The sequence below is a fragment of the Perca flavescens genome, chromosome 4 (genome assembly GCF_004354835.1).
Source record: "Perca flavescens isolate YP-PL-M2 chromosome 4, PFLA_1.0, whole genome shotgun sequence".
Lineage (NCBI taxonomy): Eukaryota > Metazoa > Chordata > Actinopteri > Perciformes > Percidae > Perca > Perca flavescens.
This window is the reverse complement of record NC_041334.1, coordinates 24,850,799-24,870,187: the sequence shown is the minus strand read 5'-3', so window position 1 is coordinate 24,870,187 and position 19,389 is coordinate 24,850,799. Positions and strand designations below refer to the sequence as shown.

At 40.8% G+C, this 19,389-nt stretch overlaps 1 protein-coding gene across 2 annotated transcripts in view; it reads right to left on the bottom strand.

The window, feature by feature from the left end:
* celsr2 (cadherin, EGF LAG seven-pass G-type receptor 2) overlaps window positions 1-19,389 on the bottom strand; it is a 66,864-nt gene that overhangs the window by 19,324 nt on the left and 28,151 nt on the right. For both annotated transcript variants that reach the window (XM_028575257.1, XM_028575258.1), the window contains exons 3-8: window positions 15,848-16,070; window positions 10,131-10,246; window positions 9,938-10,026; window positions 1,096-1,253; window positions 515-678; window positions 116-241 (exon numbers count right to left, since the gene is read on the bottom strand). In XM_028575257.1, the coding sequence (XP_028431058.1) occupies window positions 116-241; window positions 515-678; window positions 1,096-1,253; window positions 9,938-10,026; window positions 10,131-10,246; window positions 15,848-16,070 (876 nt within the window). The remainder of the gene's footprint in view (window positions 1-115; window positions 242-514; window positions 679-1,095; window positions 1,254-9,937; window positions 10,027-10,130; window positions 10,247-15,847; window positions 16,071-19,389) is intronic.

Sequence of the window (19,389 nt, the reverse complement as noted above, 5' to 3'; positions counted from 1 at the left end):
ACGGCCGCTTCATACTCAATGAAAGGTTGCGTGTCGGGTCACAGAGACGGAGGACTTGGGTCATAACTGCAAACAAACACGTGTCACGTGTCACGGCTTTTTCAACTTGACTCACCTCTTTCGCAGTTTTGTCCTCCAAATCCAAGCGGGCATTCACAACTGAAGGAGCCCCACAGATTCACACAGGTTCCTCCGTTCAGACACGGGGTGTTGTTGCAGAAGTGTCTTCTGGCGGAGCATCCTAGGAGGGCAAGAAAATAAGAGGTTAATTTACCCGTTTGATCTGTCATCTGTCAGTCAGAGGGAAATAAACTATTCATAGCAGGTATAATGATCATTTCCCACTGACTCTACTTCCCCGCTGTGCTCATTAGAGTCATTGTAATTTTCTTTCCTCTTCACCCTCACTTGGCTGGTCCAACAATAAAACATTGTTTGACTGCAAAACAGTCACAGGTTTAGGAGATGAAGTAAAGGATAATCTCTGGATGCCAAACAGCAGATCTAAACGTACCTGGCAGAGTGCCGTTGTTAGCGATGAAGCTGGCCATGTCTATGTGCTGGTTGTCGATATGCAGGTTCTTTATGCAGCCCACAAACTGCCGGTTGCGAATAGGGAAGTCCTCTGGGAGTTTGGGGACCCCTCCGAGGAGCAGGGGGCCGGTCAGATCCAGTGATCTGAAAACATAACCGTGAACACACCCTGAGTGTTTTGCTCTGCCTTTACATTGGCAACACTACTTGGGGGGGGGGGAACGACATATGAAAAATTTATCACAGAGATGGTTTTGCAGTTATTTTTCCCCTAGAGATGAAAACAAAAACAAAAAAAGATAACGGAAAAAAGCAAAGCTTAACTAACACCCTGGAGATGTGGAAATTAATTTCAAAACAACATTACTCTGTCTCTTAATGAGCTGACCGCAAAGAAAGTAATCACGTAAATTACTGAAGTCAATACAGAAGTAATAAGGGAAGATGTGAGGCAAAGAGAAAAAGGTTATTAATGAAATTTCTGTTGCAAAAATTTGAATTATCTCACACATTGCAACGTAATAACTAATAATTCTGCTGATGTAATTCCCGTGGACTCACTTTTTGGATCCTGATTGGCTGCCCTGAGCAGAGCAAGTGTAGTTTCCGATCATGTGACCGAACCGGAGGGCCACAGAAGCGTCACAGTTGTCCACGGTCACTACAACGACCTTCTGGTCCGAAGGACCCTGCGGGAGGCCGGCCTGGTTTAGTATCGGCTGTGGAGCGAGAGACAAACTCATGAATATCAAGATAAAGTGCCTGCCTTATGTCTGTGTGGCGCCTTTGGTCAAAACAATGAGAATTAAGAATGCATAATGCCTTGTTGCCTTGTCTGTGCTGTGCACACTGAAGTCTTTGTGTACACTTGAGGATCTGGAGAACTTTCTAATGTTGGTCGTTGTTGTTTTTCATCCAACTAAGGATTTAACTAAGCAAACTATGCTTTAAAGAGAATTCAACTCAGAATAATATCTCAGGTTTATTTTAGTTCTCATCAGTATGCACAGCAGAAGCTCTAAATATGGCTTGATTTAGATGGACAGAAGAAAAGTTATTATCATCCTATAATATCATGTTCATTTGAGAATTCACAGGTTTGTCAGCTTAAAAGATCCTGAAAAAGTGATAAAAGAAAAATTGCTGTGCTACTATTTTTAAGTATTTTTTGTCAACCAGCATTTATAAATAGGACTCAGAAATAGGCTGTTATGAAAATCTATCATGTTTGTCTGTCTCATTTACTGTAATACAGGAATAATCCATAAAGCAATGCAGAAACTTCTGGGGAAAATATCAGCCTAGTGCTAAGCTGTACGTAGCTTTATGAGCCAGATTAAAAACTGGAGCTTTGAAACTGGGAAACAACAACCAAATAAATGGTCTTTTTGCATCACACTTGGTTCAATCCTCGGTCAGCTTTAGCTTGCTGTTGTTGAGTATTTTTAATAATTCATATCATAACAGCTAGAGCTAAAAAGCAAGCACATGCAAGCACACACGCACACGCACACGCACACGCACACACACACACACACACACACACACACACACACACACAGGAGATGAGCTTGTTCTCTGCAGGACATCATCCCTGTCGACAAAGGATCTCTTTCATTGTCTGAGAAATCAATAGGGGGGAGCAACAAAAGGAGGAGGGGTCTGCGAGGGAGAGAATGATGATCCTGTCAATAAAAGGTCACAACCTCCTCTCAAAACGGCCGGTTTCTCTGAGGTCGCGTAAAGCTCACGTTAACCCTAAGTGTGGGTTCAAGCTGGTGTCGCGAGCTGAGAGCTGAGCAGTGACTGCTCCCCTGCAGGCGAGGACGGGCCGCTGAGTGGTCATCTGGTCAGACAGGATTTAGCAGGAATTAGCTCATCTCATGTGCAGAGACGATATGAATAGTTGGCTCATTGCTGACGGCTTGAGAACACACATTTTATTGTCTGGCTGTTTTATTTTTACATGAAGTTAAACTAAAATAGAAATAGACGCCACTGTCTGCAGGAGCCTGACAAATTATGATTTCCCCGATAGCTCGTCTTTGTTGTCTGATCCCTTGAATTAAAAGCTCATTTAAAAACAACACCCAGCTAGATATATACTGTAAATGTCATTAGCTGGTGCAACATCTTTAGCAGCTCTATCATAAGAGATTTATTGAGACAAAACATATCGAGCAATACAGAAATTACGAATATAATTATAGCCTGAGGCACTGCTGCAATTAAATTTGTCTCACATGATTTTCTCACAGAATAAATTAGATGAAATCTCTGTGACTCTCTAATATTATGACTAAGAGGCTCCTGCACTCACTTTGTGTCTTGTGTTCACAGTGTGACGAGTGTTAGGGAAGTGAATGAGATGAAACAAATAATGACCCTAAACCATCTGGCTGTATGTTATCATGAGATCTCACCTGACTCACTTTATCATTCTTGGTGAAACAGAAACATCAGGTTATTGTGCTGTGGTTGTATCTTCTCTGAAATATGTGTGATTTGGAAAAGAAGGATACAATAAAACTTTATGACGATGACGACGGCGACATATAAATGTATGTAGAAAAAAATTAGGCAATCCATCCAATAGTTGCTGAGACATCTATACAAAATTAAGGCCTTATGTTGGCACTAAAATAAAGTCAGAGATCACCAAAGTCAGAAGGATTCAACATTTGAGAATCTGTGCCAATACATCAAATAGATCTTGAGATATTTCACAGGATGAGTGAAGACTTTGACATGCTGGTGAGGAGAGATAAAAGGTGAGGGGATCATCAAAGTCAGCAGGATTCATCCTCTGGGGACTGTGAATGTCTGGACAAAATTTTACGGCAATCTGTCAAAATATACAAATAAAATACTTAAACAATTAAAACATCAAATAAAATACAGTGGGCCGTGATTTGTGACTTAGTAAGAAATAGTTATGGAAAGGCAAATTGCACATGCAACAGAAGGCATCTTACAACACCTCACAGAGTTCAGACTGAGAAAATACAGGATGAGAACTGTCAAGGAGGTTTTATTACTATGAATATTTTGGTGGCCATGGAAATAATGCTTGCCACCTCACTCCTCAGTCTGCAGTTCAGGTGACTAAACCATGAAGTCAAGTGATAAACACTAAATCAGAGTTTTGTAAACTCTTTTCAAAATTGATGGACTCACAAGCTGCTGAGTAACTTAAGAAGATTAGTACTTTCAGCACAACAGGCCCTGTTCTCAAGCAATGTTCCCACAGGAAGTCACGACAATTATTTTCTTGACTGTGAAACTCGCTGTTCAACACTGAAATGTTAAGTAGACGTTAACAGACTCTGAAGGTGGCTTTCACTTTTCAGTTGATGCTCCTTAAGGCCAATTTGTTACAAATTTGTTGATGATGAAAAAAAGCAAGTATGCGGTGTGAATTGCCAAAGGTGAAATCATCCGTCATGCTTTTTTCCACGGTTTCCCTTCGCTGAGAAAGCTCTGAAACAGGCAGCGCTCCAGATTGGACGCTCCTTTCCCTGACCTCTGCTGTCATCAGTCACGGCTGTTGACTCTCCAATAATGACTGTCTGTCAGGACGTCTTTCTGCTGCACAAAACCCCATCCTGTCAGCGCTGATTGAAGCGCACATATTTGCTCAAGACCACATTAAACACTGGTCTCATCCGTCGCTACAGGGGATTATGGGAATATGAGTTCCCTGTCACAGAGGGTGACAGGGGTTGCGCTGGAGGAGCATGGCAGCAAGCAACACAAATATGGGATCTAAGATTGACTAGAAAAACCATAGCAACAAGAGGGGTCGGCCCTGAAGCGCAGCGTCCCCGTTCAAAGCCCGAGTCAATACTTCTCTCAGCTTTTCTTTACCCTCCTTTCGCTTCTCTCCTGCTCTGCTTTTCTGTCCTCGCTGGAGAACAGAGAGAGAGGGGCACCTTCCCCGGGGCCGCATCATTCACTGCCCGTGGTCCCAAAGGAAGCAGAGCCCAACACAAAGACAGCGGTCATTGCCATTCTCCACAGTCCCCCGTCATCCTGAAAGCCACATTTCAATCTAAAATGCCCCCTCCCCGCCTCACCCTGCCCCACCCCCTACGGACAGGGACGGGTCAGAGTGGGCCACTATGGGATACCTTCAGAGGGAGGAGCCATGTTTCTACCTCAGCGACTCACAGGATGTGGAACATGAGAGGAGGACTGGGAGAATTAGTTCAGCCAGAGCTGGACCCCCCCAGACACTTCTGGGATATTCAGTACTAAAAATATGCTATATAATGAATACATTATGTAATGAGTAAAGTGGTTACACTTTATGATATGGGTGCAAATGTATATGATCTAATCTAATATAATATATATATATATATATATATATATATATATATATTACACATAATATGTTTCATTTAATGTATAATTCATGATTTAATGCAGGGTATTTCATGAATTCCTGTTGCGTTATTAGTAGATCATCAATCAATTAATGAAAGTTAACTTCCTACATAAATTGCCACCAAATCAGATGGACAGTTACATGAAAAAGAGTGTTTCAGACCCATACATCTGATCAGCCTCAGAGCAAAACCAGAACCTCTTCTAATGGAAATATGAAGCTGTTTTTATCAAACTGGCAGTCCGATGCAAACATCACGTTGCACTTGTACTGTACATGCAAAAGTCACATCAACACTATTTAGGGTTGAGAACTGTTACTATAGCAGCATATTACTTTCTGACCATGTTGCAGTGTCTCTAGTATATAAGGTCCATAAAGAATACTACGGACCTCCTAGATGGAGATTTGATAACAAATGGTTGCATGATCCAGAATTCATTCACTTTATCAACAAAAATATAGATATGTTCTTCCAAATTAATACATCGGAAACGTCATCCTTAATCAGATGGGACGCCTTTAAGGCCTATATCAGAGGGCAGATAATTAGCTATACTAGCTTTAAGTCTAAGGAACTTAAAAGCAAGTTGTTGAAAATAGAAAAAGAAATTAAAGTATTAGAGAATGAGATTGTAGTTAATAAAACTCCAGTTTTGGATCATAAATTAATGATACTCAGAGCTCATTATAACAAAATATCAGCAAATAAGGCCCTCAGTAGTCTCAATAGATTAAAACAGCAATTCTACGACGAGGGAGAAAAGGCTGGAAAATTGCTTTCCTGGCGTATTAAAACTCTACAGAATGAGAAAACAATTCACGAGATAGAAGATTCAAACGGAATTACTACAACAGACCCCAAAGAAATAAATCAAGCTTTCCAAGCATTTTACCAATCACTGTACAGCTCAGACATTACAACAGACAAAAACGTATTGAACCATTTTCTTGACAGCCTAGAATTCCCTACTCTTTCCACAGAGGACAGAGAAACTCTAGATAGACCACTGGAATTAGATGAGTTGTATAAAGCCCTAGCTTGTATGCAGACAGGGAAAGCTGCAGGCCCGGATGGGCTCCCTATCGATATATACAAGATTTTTAAAGATAAGCTGCTGCCTCCCTTTTTTGATATGGTTAAGGAGGCCTTCCTGACTAACTCTCTGCCACCTTCTCTCTCTATAGCACTTATTACAAGCATCCTAAAGCCTGGTAGATTACCATCTAAATGTGAATCGTACCAACCTATCTCGCTCCTGAACTCTGACACAAAACTCATAGCTAAAGTCATAGCGCGGAGATTGGAACAGTTCCTACCAGATCTTATACATGAAGATCAGAATGGATTTGTCAAAGGCAGGCAGGCATTCCACAATTTAAGAAGAGTGCTGAATGTTGTTTATGCTGCGGGGGTAGTCCGGATACGGCCATTCTATCCCTGGACGCCGAGAAGGCTTTCAACAAGGTGGAATGGCCGTATCTATAGGATATACTCCCAAGATTTGGTCTGGGAGAAAATGTCATTAAATGGGTGAAACTACTATACAGTGACCCAAGTGCGGTAGGGCTGCCTAACTCTATAGCATCAAAGCCCTTCAGTCTGACCAGGGGAACACGCCAAGGTTGTCCACTATCGCCCCTCTTATTTGTGCTATCCATAGAGCCGTTGGCATTATCCATCAGATCCCACCCCCTGATTAAAGGAGTTATAATAGGAAACTATGAACACCGCATTAGCCTCTTTGCGGACGACATCATACTCTTTTTGAAGCACCTATCTCAATCAGTGCCTTTACTTCTCAGTATAGTGGAGTCCTTTGGAAAATGTCATGCTATAAGGTGAATAGTAGCAAGTCTAATATTCTGTTCCTGAATGACACAGAAAGAAATAATCCAATAGCGGGAACTGAATTTCAAAACTCTCCAAATGGTTTCAAATATCTGGGTATAAAAGTCACCCCTAGCATAAATGACCTAGTATCAGAGAACTATAACCCGGTCTTAACATCTATAACAGACTCCCTTAAAAGATGGACTGATCTCCCTATATCATTAATAGGTCAGGTTAATATCATCAAAATGAATGTATTGCCAAAACTCTTAAATCTTTTTCAGTCCATTCCCTTAAACCCTCCACCTGCGTTATTTTCTAGATTGAAAGAATTAATAACTAACTTTATTTGGAGTGGTAAACGCCCTAGACTTAGACTCTCCTTACTATATATGCCTTATGATAGAGGTGGACTCCAAGTTCCAAACTTTCTCTTGTACTATTGGGCGGCCCAGACTAGAGCTGCCATGTACTGGTTCTAGGATGATTTGATCACCCCCTGGGTCAGGATAGAAAGTGCCACTACATCTTCATTACTTTTAAATTTATATTTACACTCTGACACGCCAAAAAACCTGATAAAAGACACCCATAATCCTTTTGTTAAGAATACCATTAAAGTCTGGTACAAAATACGATCGTATCTAAATTTAGAGTCTGATAAATCAGGATTTACCCCAATATGGGGTAACCGCAGATTCCGTCCAGGCAGAGATGACCCTGGTTTTAGATCCTGGGCAGACCGGGGGATTATCAAAACTATGGATATGTACAACGACAATGGTGAAATGTATAGCTTTGAGGATTTGCAAAGAATCTACAATATCCCTAGGAATCACTTTTTTAAGTACTTGCAACTCAGGAGTTTTATTTTAAAAGAACATAATCAATCCCCTTGTAGACCCCCTCTGTCTATCCTTGAAAAGTTCATAATGGACAACCTCCATGGTTGGGGCCAGGTGTCCCTCCTATATAAATTGTTTGTAGATAATTCTGAAGAATCCTCAAATAACAAAAGGCTGGAGTGGTCGCGCGATCTGGGCAGGGAAATCTCTGAAGCGGACTGGAAGACAATTTGCCAATCAGCTCAGACGCAGACTATAAACACCAGGTTTAAACTGATACAATTTAAATGGATTATGCAAACCTATATAACTCCTTCCCTTCTGCACCGTTTTAATAAGAATAACCCAGACCTATGTGTTAAGTGTGGCCTAGAAGAGGGTACTCTATTACATTGTCTGTGGAACTGCCCAAAAATTAGAGAATTCTGGGAAAAGGTTATACAGACTTTGTCTGACATTACCCTTGTGACGCTACCTCTATGCCTTAAGATTTTCATCCTTGGTCTTTTTCCAATTGAAACAAGACTGTCAAGTGCTCAAAAAAAAATAATTAGTCTATGTTCACTACAGGCTAAACACTGTATTGCTACTCAATGGAAGAGCAATGAGGCACCCTTATGGTTTAGGAACCTCTCCAACTGCTTCGCCATGGAAAAACTAACATACGCCTACAAGGGCAAAATCCAGAGCTTCTACAAATTATGGGGACAATTTATTAAATACCTTGAGAATTTCCATTCCCGAGGTCTACCGAGTAACTGATTCATGCTACTGTAATATTTAAAATAAAAAGCAGGGTTTTATAAACTTTTTTATTTATTATTTTTTTATTTATATATATATATATATATATATATATATATATATATATATATATATATATATATATATATATATATATATATATATATTTGTTTTTTCCTCTCCTTTCTCTTAAACAAGGTTTTATGTGTGTTTACATTTGTATAGGTTTGTGTGTACACATGTACATGAATGTAGTTCATATTATTCTGACAAGAGCTATATACATGGTTGGTTGTGTTTGTGTTGTTACGGTGTAAACTTTGGAAAAACTCCAATAAAATATATATATAAAAAAAAAAAAAAAGTCACATCAACAGAATCATGTCCTCTTCAAACATGCAGCGCATTTTACAGTAAAACTACCAGGTCAGAAAAACAACAAAAAAAATCAGAGATTTATTTGATTTGAGGGTTTTGTACCAAAGTGATTAATGAGACTTTAATGTCTTCTTGGCAGAGAAACAACTAGTTCTCATCCAAAAGTTGACAAGATTTTCCCCTTTCATCACTTCTTCTGGCTAAAATCTGACACGGCCGTGTTATCATAGATACTGAATAGAAAATGTGAGCAGCGGGGGTGTTGCCTGGCAACATCTTTATGATGCAAAGTGACTTCCTCAATAGACTGAATGTGACATCCTGTGTGTTGGTCCTGGGTGGGAAAGTACTGAGAGAGCAGCTCCATACATTCCTCCACAGATTAAGTTGTTGTGATGTTCTTACAGAGAAATGTATTAGTCGAAACATATTTAGTCCCATCTGAGCATGTCTGGAAAAGCATTGCCTTCCCACTCTCTGGCTTTCATTCATTCACCCCCCGCACCTCTCTTGTCTCTCCTTCCATCATTGTTTAGTTGGCATGTTGGCTGGTTTCCAGATCGTCAGCCTGTCAGCGATTCTTTAGTCTGACACTAAAGAGGCAGTACAACAAACTTAGACAACTAACTTGCACCCAGTACCGTTCGTCCTCTATGATGTCCTAAAGACGAAAGCCTTTTATTGAGAAAGCATGTCAGTTATCACTGCAACCTTTAACCCAATTAAACTAAACTGTCTGTTGTCTGTAGCGTATCAAACCTGTGACCTGATTTAATTTTGATATTTTCGGTAACTATGTCTGGTATTCTACTGCCACACCTGATGCGGGGCGCAGCAGCAGACAGATTTAACCAAAGTTACGTCTGCTTTTGTGTAATGATAAAAAGAAGAAGTGAAAAACACAATCACAACAACGATCACCCTTGTTTAAATGAATACTTTGACATTTTGGGAAATAAAGAAGTTTTCTTTTTTTTTTTTTTATACCTTTCTGCAGCTTTGAGAGTGGTATCAAATTTCCTAAAATGTCAAACTATTTCTTGAATCCAGCAAAATTTAGCAAAATTAAGAGTTCTCAAATGAGACATTAGCAGAAACATTTATACTTGTTATTCTTGTGCACTGTGAAGAAAAATAAAACTAATTTAAAGTCTGCATATGATTAGTTCTGCACATACATGGTGTTTGAGGAGTAGTTCCTCTGTTGATTACCTTGTTGTAGTAGTGGACCTCCACTACGTGCCACTGGCCGTCGCTGACTCCTCCGAGGATGTATGGTGAAACTGTAGTCTTGGTCTCGCCTGAGAAATAATGAAAGAAGAGTGAATGACTGACGAAAATGAAAGAAAAAAAAATGGCAGCAAATCATAATGCCAAAGAAGAAATACAACAAAATCTGTTCTACCTGCAGAGAAGGTGAGCTGTATCTGCTCATTGATGATTTCCATGGCAATGAAGTCATGTTTCTCATTGAAACGCCCGTTGTAGAGTAACAAACCGTTGGATTCTTTGGTAGCAAATCTGAAAAAAACATTTAAATTATATTTGTCACGATTCAATCTCATCTCTGTTTAGTTCATGTATAATTTTTTTACATTCATATCCACTCTGTGAAGTAAAGGTTCAGGGTGGTGCTATTGTACATTTTTCTTATTGCCAACAAATTCCATGAAAAGAACAAAACCAACAAAATTGCCATTGCATAAATTCATCGTAACAAGGATAGTCGATGCAGTAACAAACTGCCATATCATATTCCTCTGTGCCTTGGACCTCAATTATTGTCCAAAAACGATGAAACAAGTAAGCCACACCTTTGCACTGGATGACCCTTTCATTCATTCTGATGAACCACTGTACTTTATTTTAACTCAATCACACGTGCACTGCTACTGTAAATACAGAGTACCAAATGTGTAATAATTTGCTGTGGAAAATAATCCTCAACAAATGCACTATTTTATTTTATTATTGAGAAAATGACAGTGCCCAGCTGTGTAAGGAAATGACTGAGCCTTTAAAAAAAGAAAACAAGACGTCTTCAATAGGAACGAATGAGATTATGGCTGAGTGCCATTGAGTATTGAGAAGAGAAACACATTGTTGGTTTTGGTATTTGTTGAAATTAAGAAAAATGTACTGTCAAACCAGCCTTTAAACAGAATGATACCAAATGACATAAATATTGGCGTGTTGTGTAAGAAATAATTTGCTGTCAGCTATGCCTGTACCCAACGTTAACAGAGAAAAGAGAAAAAAGAAAAAGGGGCAGTGGTCTCCTTTGACCCATTTATAAATATCCACCTTAATTTCCATTCACGCTCGATTGCTACAGTAACACAGTGTAACCTGTAACTTCCTATCACGAAGACGAGCTAAACAGTTACCAATGCCGAGGTTTGACAGAGATCACTGAACAGATAATGAGGTTAATCATGAACACAAGGCTGAGTCAGAGGAACAAACAGTCATATTTGCAGCACAGACACAGGGAAGGAATGCAGACTCTGCGTGCCATGAATAGATATCACAGAGCCACATTACATGATACACTACAGCAAAGAGACAGAAAACTAGGGCAATGTCAAAGCAGAACGGTGGGGGAACACATTACCGCAAGTAAAGAAGAAGCACACTAGAAGACAGTGCAGCAGCGACCGCTTCAAAATATATTTTCTAATGGAGGAGAACACAGACAGCTGCCAGTGCTGTAACCACAGCCTCAGTTTCAGATTTCTCCTTGCATCTTGATGGTGAAACTAGATCGCCCAGGGCCGCCATGTGCATATTAATGCACATTTCAATATATCTGCGCATCGCTCTCGATCTGGGATCTAAGTATGTGGTGGACCACACGGTTTCAAAATATCATGCTTTACCTGTCAGATGTGGTCTGTGGTCGTAAATCTGATCCTGTGAAAATGGGTCACTGGGATGTGTGAACGTATGTTATTACATAAAAAACAGAACTAACTAACAAATGTATTCATTATCCATCCCACAGGGGACCCAACAAGGAGTCTCCTGTGCACATCTGCCAAGGCTTACTGGCATCTGGTTTTCTGGTCATTTACTCCATTTACATGCAGCTTCCTTTTCCTCAAAAGGACTAATGACTTATTATTTAAAAAAGATCAATCTCAGACTGCTTCTGGAACACTGAAACCCACAAAGTTGGTGTGATTTTCTTCTTTTTCTGAGCCCAAACGGACCTGCAGTCTCTGCCTAAGCAGTTTTTTTAAGTATGTCATTTACACATCCAAATATCTATACATGCTCTTTCGATACCACGAGCAGCCACCCACCACCCTCTTTCAGACTTCAGGGTTTGAGGGTATACTGTACATGATGCTGTTCATGCAGTATTCTTTAACTGGAGAGGAGCTAGGGGGCATGGCACAGCTGACCTGCTTACTGAGAAAAGCGATCATCACGACCTCGGAGGAAAGAGGATGCTGATGCTCCAGCTGATAATAACAGCAGACAGAGCAGTCAGATGGCGTCTTTATATCAAAGAAAGAATACAGAACGCCTACTAGAATTATGATCTAGAGAGTCTATTACTCTTCACTAGGCTTTCAGTCTTTGACGGATCGATTTAAAAGGCTTCTCCAGATTGCCCCCAAGAGCCCTCTGAACTATGAGAGTAATCAGCCGGAGCTAAAAACTGACTCTACTTGCATCACTGCATGTCACATTAGGCACCCATCAGTAAAAATAACAACCAGCCTGCCCTTACATAGGGAACCGTGTCACGCTATGCTAACATGCTGAAATTCATAAGACGTGTGCAGTGGGGAGGAAGAAAAAAAGAGCCCCTTATTGATTTTACAACCTATAAGTGTGAAATACAAATCTAAAATCTGTGTTAGATAATACAATTTATATGAACTGTTGGAAAGATAAGCAGCCTTATTGAACTACTACTTTAAAAAAACTATTTTTTAGCTCAAGTGATAGCAGTGTCAGTAGGTTGATTCACTACTTTGGTCCAGAGTGAAATATCTCTACAACTATTCAATGGATTCAGATGAAATTTTAAACAGCCACTCGTGTTCCCCAGAGGAAAAATTCTACTGATCCTCAGACTTTTCCTCTTGCGACACAATAAGTATGTTTTCTGTTTTTTATGTACATTTTCAATTTGAGCATGAAAAACTGGCAAAATACTACAAAGACGTTTTTGGCACTTGGCTAAGGTAGAAAGAATTATAGGCCCCATCTTGCACCTGGCGCTGCAAGGTGCAAAGCCCAAGTGTCTTTGCTATTTTAAGACCATCCAGCACCCACGTCATTTAAATAGCAAATGCACCTGCGCCCATCTTTGCGCCCATGGGCGTGCTGGTCTTACAGGGACGTGTGTTCAGGTGAATTCTTGGCGTATTGCTATCTTGAGGCAGCGGCCACTAGTGCAGCATTTCATTGTTATTTTAACAGAGCATTAGTAAAATGTGCCTAAGCTTGTGCACAGCACGCACACAATATGCTTGTTACACACACACACACACACACACACACACACACACACACACACACACACACACACACACACACACACACACACACACACACACACACACACACACACACACACACAGGGAAGCGCAGCAGCACACAAACATGCAAAAGATTACAAATATTACGGTGCAAATCCGCTTAGTGCGCCAAGGTACAAACGCGCCTGGCTTTTAAAGGGAATGGGAGATCATCTCTGATTGGTTTATTGAATGTTACGCCCATAACACACCTATGAATTAAAGTAGAACCCTATTGAACCATGCGCCCGGCGCACGGACCCTTTTTCCGCCGTTAAACTAGAAAAATTGGATTTGGACACACCCTAAACGCACCGTGCGCTTAGATCGTTTAAGTAGGGCCAATTTTTCATAAAAAATGTGACAGAGTGCAATAGAAACAGACTTTGAGAATAAACTGGAAGCATGTGACTAGCTTCCACTCCACTGAAGAAGGATCAGATATGTGTGGACAAGGAGGATGAGGAGATCACAAAATAATTCACATTAATACAAAAAACAAACAAAAATAAATATTTCCATCACATTTTCCAAATCGCTTTCCATCGTTTGAGGATTGACTGGCGCTCTTTTGATTGTGTCATCTTGTTGTGCTCTCTTCTTTTGCAATGGTTTAATGGCTAGCATGACTGCAGACTCTAAGTTTTGTTGACCTAAACATCAGTTCAGTCACACAGAATATTGGAGATATCACAATGAGAAAAAGTTTCAATCTTGTTTATACTGATCCCAAAACACTCAGAAATCTCAGCCTTAATTGCGGAGCTCAACAGCACAGAGCTGTGATAGCACGAGACCTAAAATTAGCCATCACTCTGAGTACACAAGATCCACATCCTGAGCCGTTCATCATAACAGAAGCTCTTTATGGGAGAACCTGATCAGTGCAGGCTCATGTATCAGAGCTACTTGTTGACCTCCCCTGCCTCAGGCTCTCATTATTGGCACCTTTTACACAGCAGCTATTTCAGCAGCTATTTCACTTCTGTGACCTGCCACTGAAATCCAGACCACTTTCAAAACTGGTTTGAGCAGTTTGCCATAAAAAAAACTGTCATGTGAACCTCGCTTAAAGGAGGGCCGAGTCCATAAATCTCACTAGGGGGATATTATTTCCACCGGCAGCCATTGTGAGTGTCAAACCCTGCCAAGCACGTCTAAGGTGAAGTATCACAATGGGTATAACAAAATGGCAGGACACATTCCCTGTGATACCATCCGAGAGGTGATACTTGTTGTGACATATATCAAACAGAACGGACGGCTTTTATCGTTGATTACATTTCATCGCATGGAGAATTCATGCAGATTGGAGATCCTGCTGCCTTTGCATGTGTTCAGTGTTCACCACTCATCTGCTCATTTCTAAAGCAACTCCCCCCTCCATAAACCACCCTCAAATAATCAACAACACAGACTAAAAGCTTCGGCTTCAGTTTCCCAACATTCTACATCTGCATCATAATAACTGATTCTGACACAAGTTGGATATAAAATACTGTTCTATGGGAAAACGCCTTTATAATGATGTCTATGATTATGTTAAGAGGCACTGCAGTAAGCAGAAATGGGACCTTGCATGTAAAACTGTCTACTTTTAAAATTAATGTAATAAAATTTGCATGAGGCGTATTCTTTTTGTGCAGTGTTGGAAAAAGAAGGAACCTTGGGCTCAGATCTTTGCTATTTTTACTAAATGCTAATTGTGGCATGATATAGCACCTCCAGCTCTCAGAGAAAGTGCCAGCGTTAGCAATGACATCGGTGTTTGCAAATCTCATGTGATAAATCCTTTAGAGAAAAGTCCTGAAAATAGTCTGAACTGGAATTTTTTTCAGTCTGCTAGTGTTTTCTTGTAAATATGTGTAATATAAAATCAAGTGGTCCCTCTGTAGTGTCCCGTCCCCCCCCATATGGTAATTTAAGTAATAGTTTGATATTTTGGGAAACAAGCTTAATTACTTTCCTGCTGAAGTTAGCTGAGAAAATGTATATAATTCTCATGTGGGTATGCTAAATATGAAGCTAGACTCAGCAGCTGGTTAGTTAGTAATTGTACCTAAAAATACTGGGCTTCACCTTGCTGAGGGAGACTGCGCTAAAATAGGCCAGCCGCTGACTCACAACTCACAGCTCAAAGGGACACTGACCGAGATAAGATCAGACTCACTCTTGGCTGTGGCATTATCATCCTTATGTTACGCAAGTCTCCTCTCCAAAAACACAGCTCCTTCAGCTCAGCTACTGTCCAGCTTTTACCTCACAGTACAGTATGTACACCTCTAATGTGCAGTATGTCTATAGGGTAGTTCTGTATTTATAGCACAGGAACAATAATATGATACCAAAGTGGCTCTGCAGGAGATGGCTGTTGTTCAGTGAGCCCATTATTGTTATTAAACACCATTATGGTTACATAAATGTGAGGTGGAGGGAGTACACTTTAGTGAAAAGAAGAGCTGGAGAGCATGCAGAAGTAGGATGTGGGGGTGGATAAAGAGTGAATCACAGATTACTGAAAGGCAATGGAGCAGCGCAGGTGATCCAGGTGAGCTACAGCTTGCTGCAGGGAGGCGGAGGTGCTTACGTGAGAGAGAGGGTGAAGTGAAAGCGCTGGCGGAGGCCCTTGAAGGTCAGGAAGGAGTGCGGGGGGAAGTTGCGTGTGGTCATCTCACAGTAGGGCTTCTCGTAGCCGCCCGGCGGACAATCACACTTAAACCCGCCGACCAGCAGGTGGACACAGGAGCCCCCGTTCTTGCAGACTCCCGGAGCACAGCGGCCCGAGCGGGACGACAGCTCGCAGAGCTCTCCTGGGCACAGAGAGGTGGATGGAGAAGGAGAAAGGTGGAGAGAAATGAGGATTAATATCGTTTGTGACAAGCAGCATCACCTCAGTTATCCCTGTGGCTTCCACTTCAGGGACTCCACACTGCTATATGCTTCATTTCTGTCACTGCAGCTGTCCTATATGTGCCACTATAGAGGTCTAACATTATCCGCCTGAAATATACAGCTCTACTGTTTCAAACATACAGGAGACAATGAAAAATAAATGATTACATTGTTAACTAAGTGTATTAGAGGATAATAAAACGGATAATAAAACTGTTCATAACTCTGACTCTTGAGTCAGAGTTATGAACAGTTTTCTCTTCGAGTGTCTCTGCAGCTTCAGTGTTTCTCTCTCCTCTGTGTCACACCCAGCGTGACTCCCCCTCCTCCCTCTGGGAATATGGTTGCAGTTTGTGCTGCATTCATATTCAGGGAGACAACTTGATGTCTCAACGCAGTGAGTTGGAAGTGTTTATTTCTGGTCTCAACAATGATTGCAGTTTCTGCATCTCATGATGATTACGTTCAGCTTTTACACACTTTACAGACAGTTCATTTTCAAATGTCAACCAGAAATAAATAGTTGTGTCCTTCCTATCAGACACTGATATCCATACTCTGATTTACAGAAGGTCTCTTCCAAAGTGAATCTATGTTGATGCTTCCATGATAAACACTTGTCAAACCGTTCTTAAATACCAGTCAAAGGTAAGTAATGGGTCACAAATAGGGCTCGAACTAACACTTATTTACATCATTGATTCATCCGATAATTATTTTCTTGATAAATCGATTTATCCTTTGCCCTAAAAAATAACAAGAAACGCTGAAAAATGTCCAAAACCCAACAATGTTCAGTTAACTATCACATAAGACAAACAAATGCAAAATTGAAAATCTGAAAGAGAACAGCGGAACTACTGCTTGAAAAATGATTTAGCGAATTAATTGATTATCAAAATAGTTGCAGACTGTTGACAAACTGTGAGATGGACATGCTAGCTAGCTCTCCCGGAGCCACGCAGGCACATAACGTACATGCTCAAGTGCATCAAGAGAACTTTTTGGCCAAGACACAGTCCACGTGAGGCGATGCCACAGTCGGCCTTCATCGCCACTACTTCTTTGCCGCCTGCCTAGTGTTTCAGCACCTTTATTCATATTGCGTTGATCCACGGTAGAGAGGTGTTTTCTATCTTCTGTGATAATTTGGGATGTATTTGGGTTTTGCACCGTGGTCGGTAAAAAACAAAAAGATTATTAAGACCATTTTTCGACATTTTATAGACAAATGAATTAATTGATTGACTAACCAAGAACGTTTTTAAAAGATTAGTCAATGATAAAAAATAATGGTCTGTCGCACCCTAACATTGAGCTGAACTAAAGAAGGAGACAGAGGACTGCCTGTCACACCAGGCCAACAAAGCAAACAGTTATCAATTTGAAGGGGAAGATCATTACAGCAGCCAGACATGCACAGACAAAGATGCTGTGTCCCAGGCCTTCGCCCTCCTCGGCCCTGCAGTCCGGCTCACATGAGCCGTTTGTCCGGATCCTCTGGATTGGGAGGCTGCAGCAGTTGCTCAGGCGAGACCGCGCGCTCCCATCCGTGAGTTGGAATTTGTGCCAAGCCACTCAATCAGCAGTGTGGAAGACTTCCGCTGTATAGGCTACTACAGCACCACTGTAACACTGGCACACACACACCCCCCACATCTTCATCCAACACAACTGATACACAGGCCTTTTATTTACTCTTTGACTATTAATCACTCTATTCACAGTACGCTGAAAGCAAGTTTCTTTGTTTTATCACTGTGAATATCACTGGGGTGAATCTATTCAGTCAAGTGAAGTCAAGAGATGAGACGTTAAAGTTGCTGAAAATGACACTGAACATCTTTTGATTTACAGAGACAAATAAAAACTTAATTCAACAAGGAAACCAATTATAAAGGATTTTAAATCATCACTTAATGTTTAGAAATAAGAAATACATGCTTTACAGTTTGGTAATGACTAAATAAAAAAAAACCGTTTGGGTTGCCAGGTTGTGGGCCCACATTCTGTTAACATAGCTTGTTTAGCCTGCTTAGAGCTTTAATTCAAACAGAAAAACTCCTCCTGTGAACTGCTGACCTCGCGGAGGAAAGCTGCAGAGCATCGAGGCAAAACCTTTTATAAAAAGATGTACTAAAATGTATAACTGCAGCACTGATGGCTTATTGTTAAAACCCTCAACCTTTGAAGGTTTTGTTAATGGGAAGGTTTTCTTTGACTTGTATGTTCACTACCTCACATCCCCAAAGGTCTTTTTATTTATGCTTTATAATGATTACTAATCTGTAAGACACCAATAAATTGTCTTTTAAACCTGAAGCCATCATTGACATCTTTTTAAGTATGCCAAACTCTAAAGTGGTGTGAAAACTTGTAGCATGTTAAGGTCTCGGTGTCACTCTCTTTCAGAAGCAACAAAATGGAGCGCAGTAGCCGCGCTGCGCTGTGAGCTCATGACAATTTACTGTCAGGTTCTTCCTGATGACAAACAGCTACTGCTGGCCAGCCGGCTGGAAAATAAAGCCTTTCAGTTACAGTGCTGTCTGCCTCGTTATTAATTCAGCAACTTGCTGTAGGCCATAAACTACTTGTGTTTCTTTAAGCAGTCACAGTGGTCAAACATTGCATCAGCAAACAGAGCTGTATTAAACAGAGCTGCTCGGATGGTCCAGTTACAGCAACACCGAGTTGGGCTTAACTGTGAAAAACACAAACGTAACAGTACATTTTGGTACAAATGTATACAGATCTGCTTCACTAATACCTGACAAAATGCTCTTCAGTTCATCCCCATGGGACGTCTCCACCCCAACAGCTTATACGTTGCCAGGTGAGCAGCCCAGCGGGCGGGGATGGGCTCACAGTCACAATTCTACAGAATATCCTGATCAATAATTTAAACACGTCTCCTGTGCTCTATTTAAGCCCTTCTATAAGTCCATCCCAGTGCCCACACTCTGTGTTTGCTGCCAGCATGAATCATTAAGTCAGGAAATCACATAGAGATCCGGTTTTTAGTTAGACAGGAGGAGTCTTTTCAGCACTTTCCTCTGTGATTTCTGTTACAGTAATTAACCTCTTGCGACACAAAAGCAGGTGACAATTTATCTGCTAAATGTATTTGTAGCATTTGCTCTTCCAGTACATCATAAATTGATTTCATAGAGAGAGAGAGAGAGAGAGAGAGATAAAAAAAGAGTGAGAGAGAAAGAGAGAGAGAGTGAGAGAGAGTGA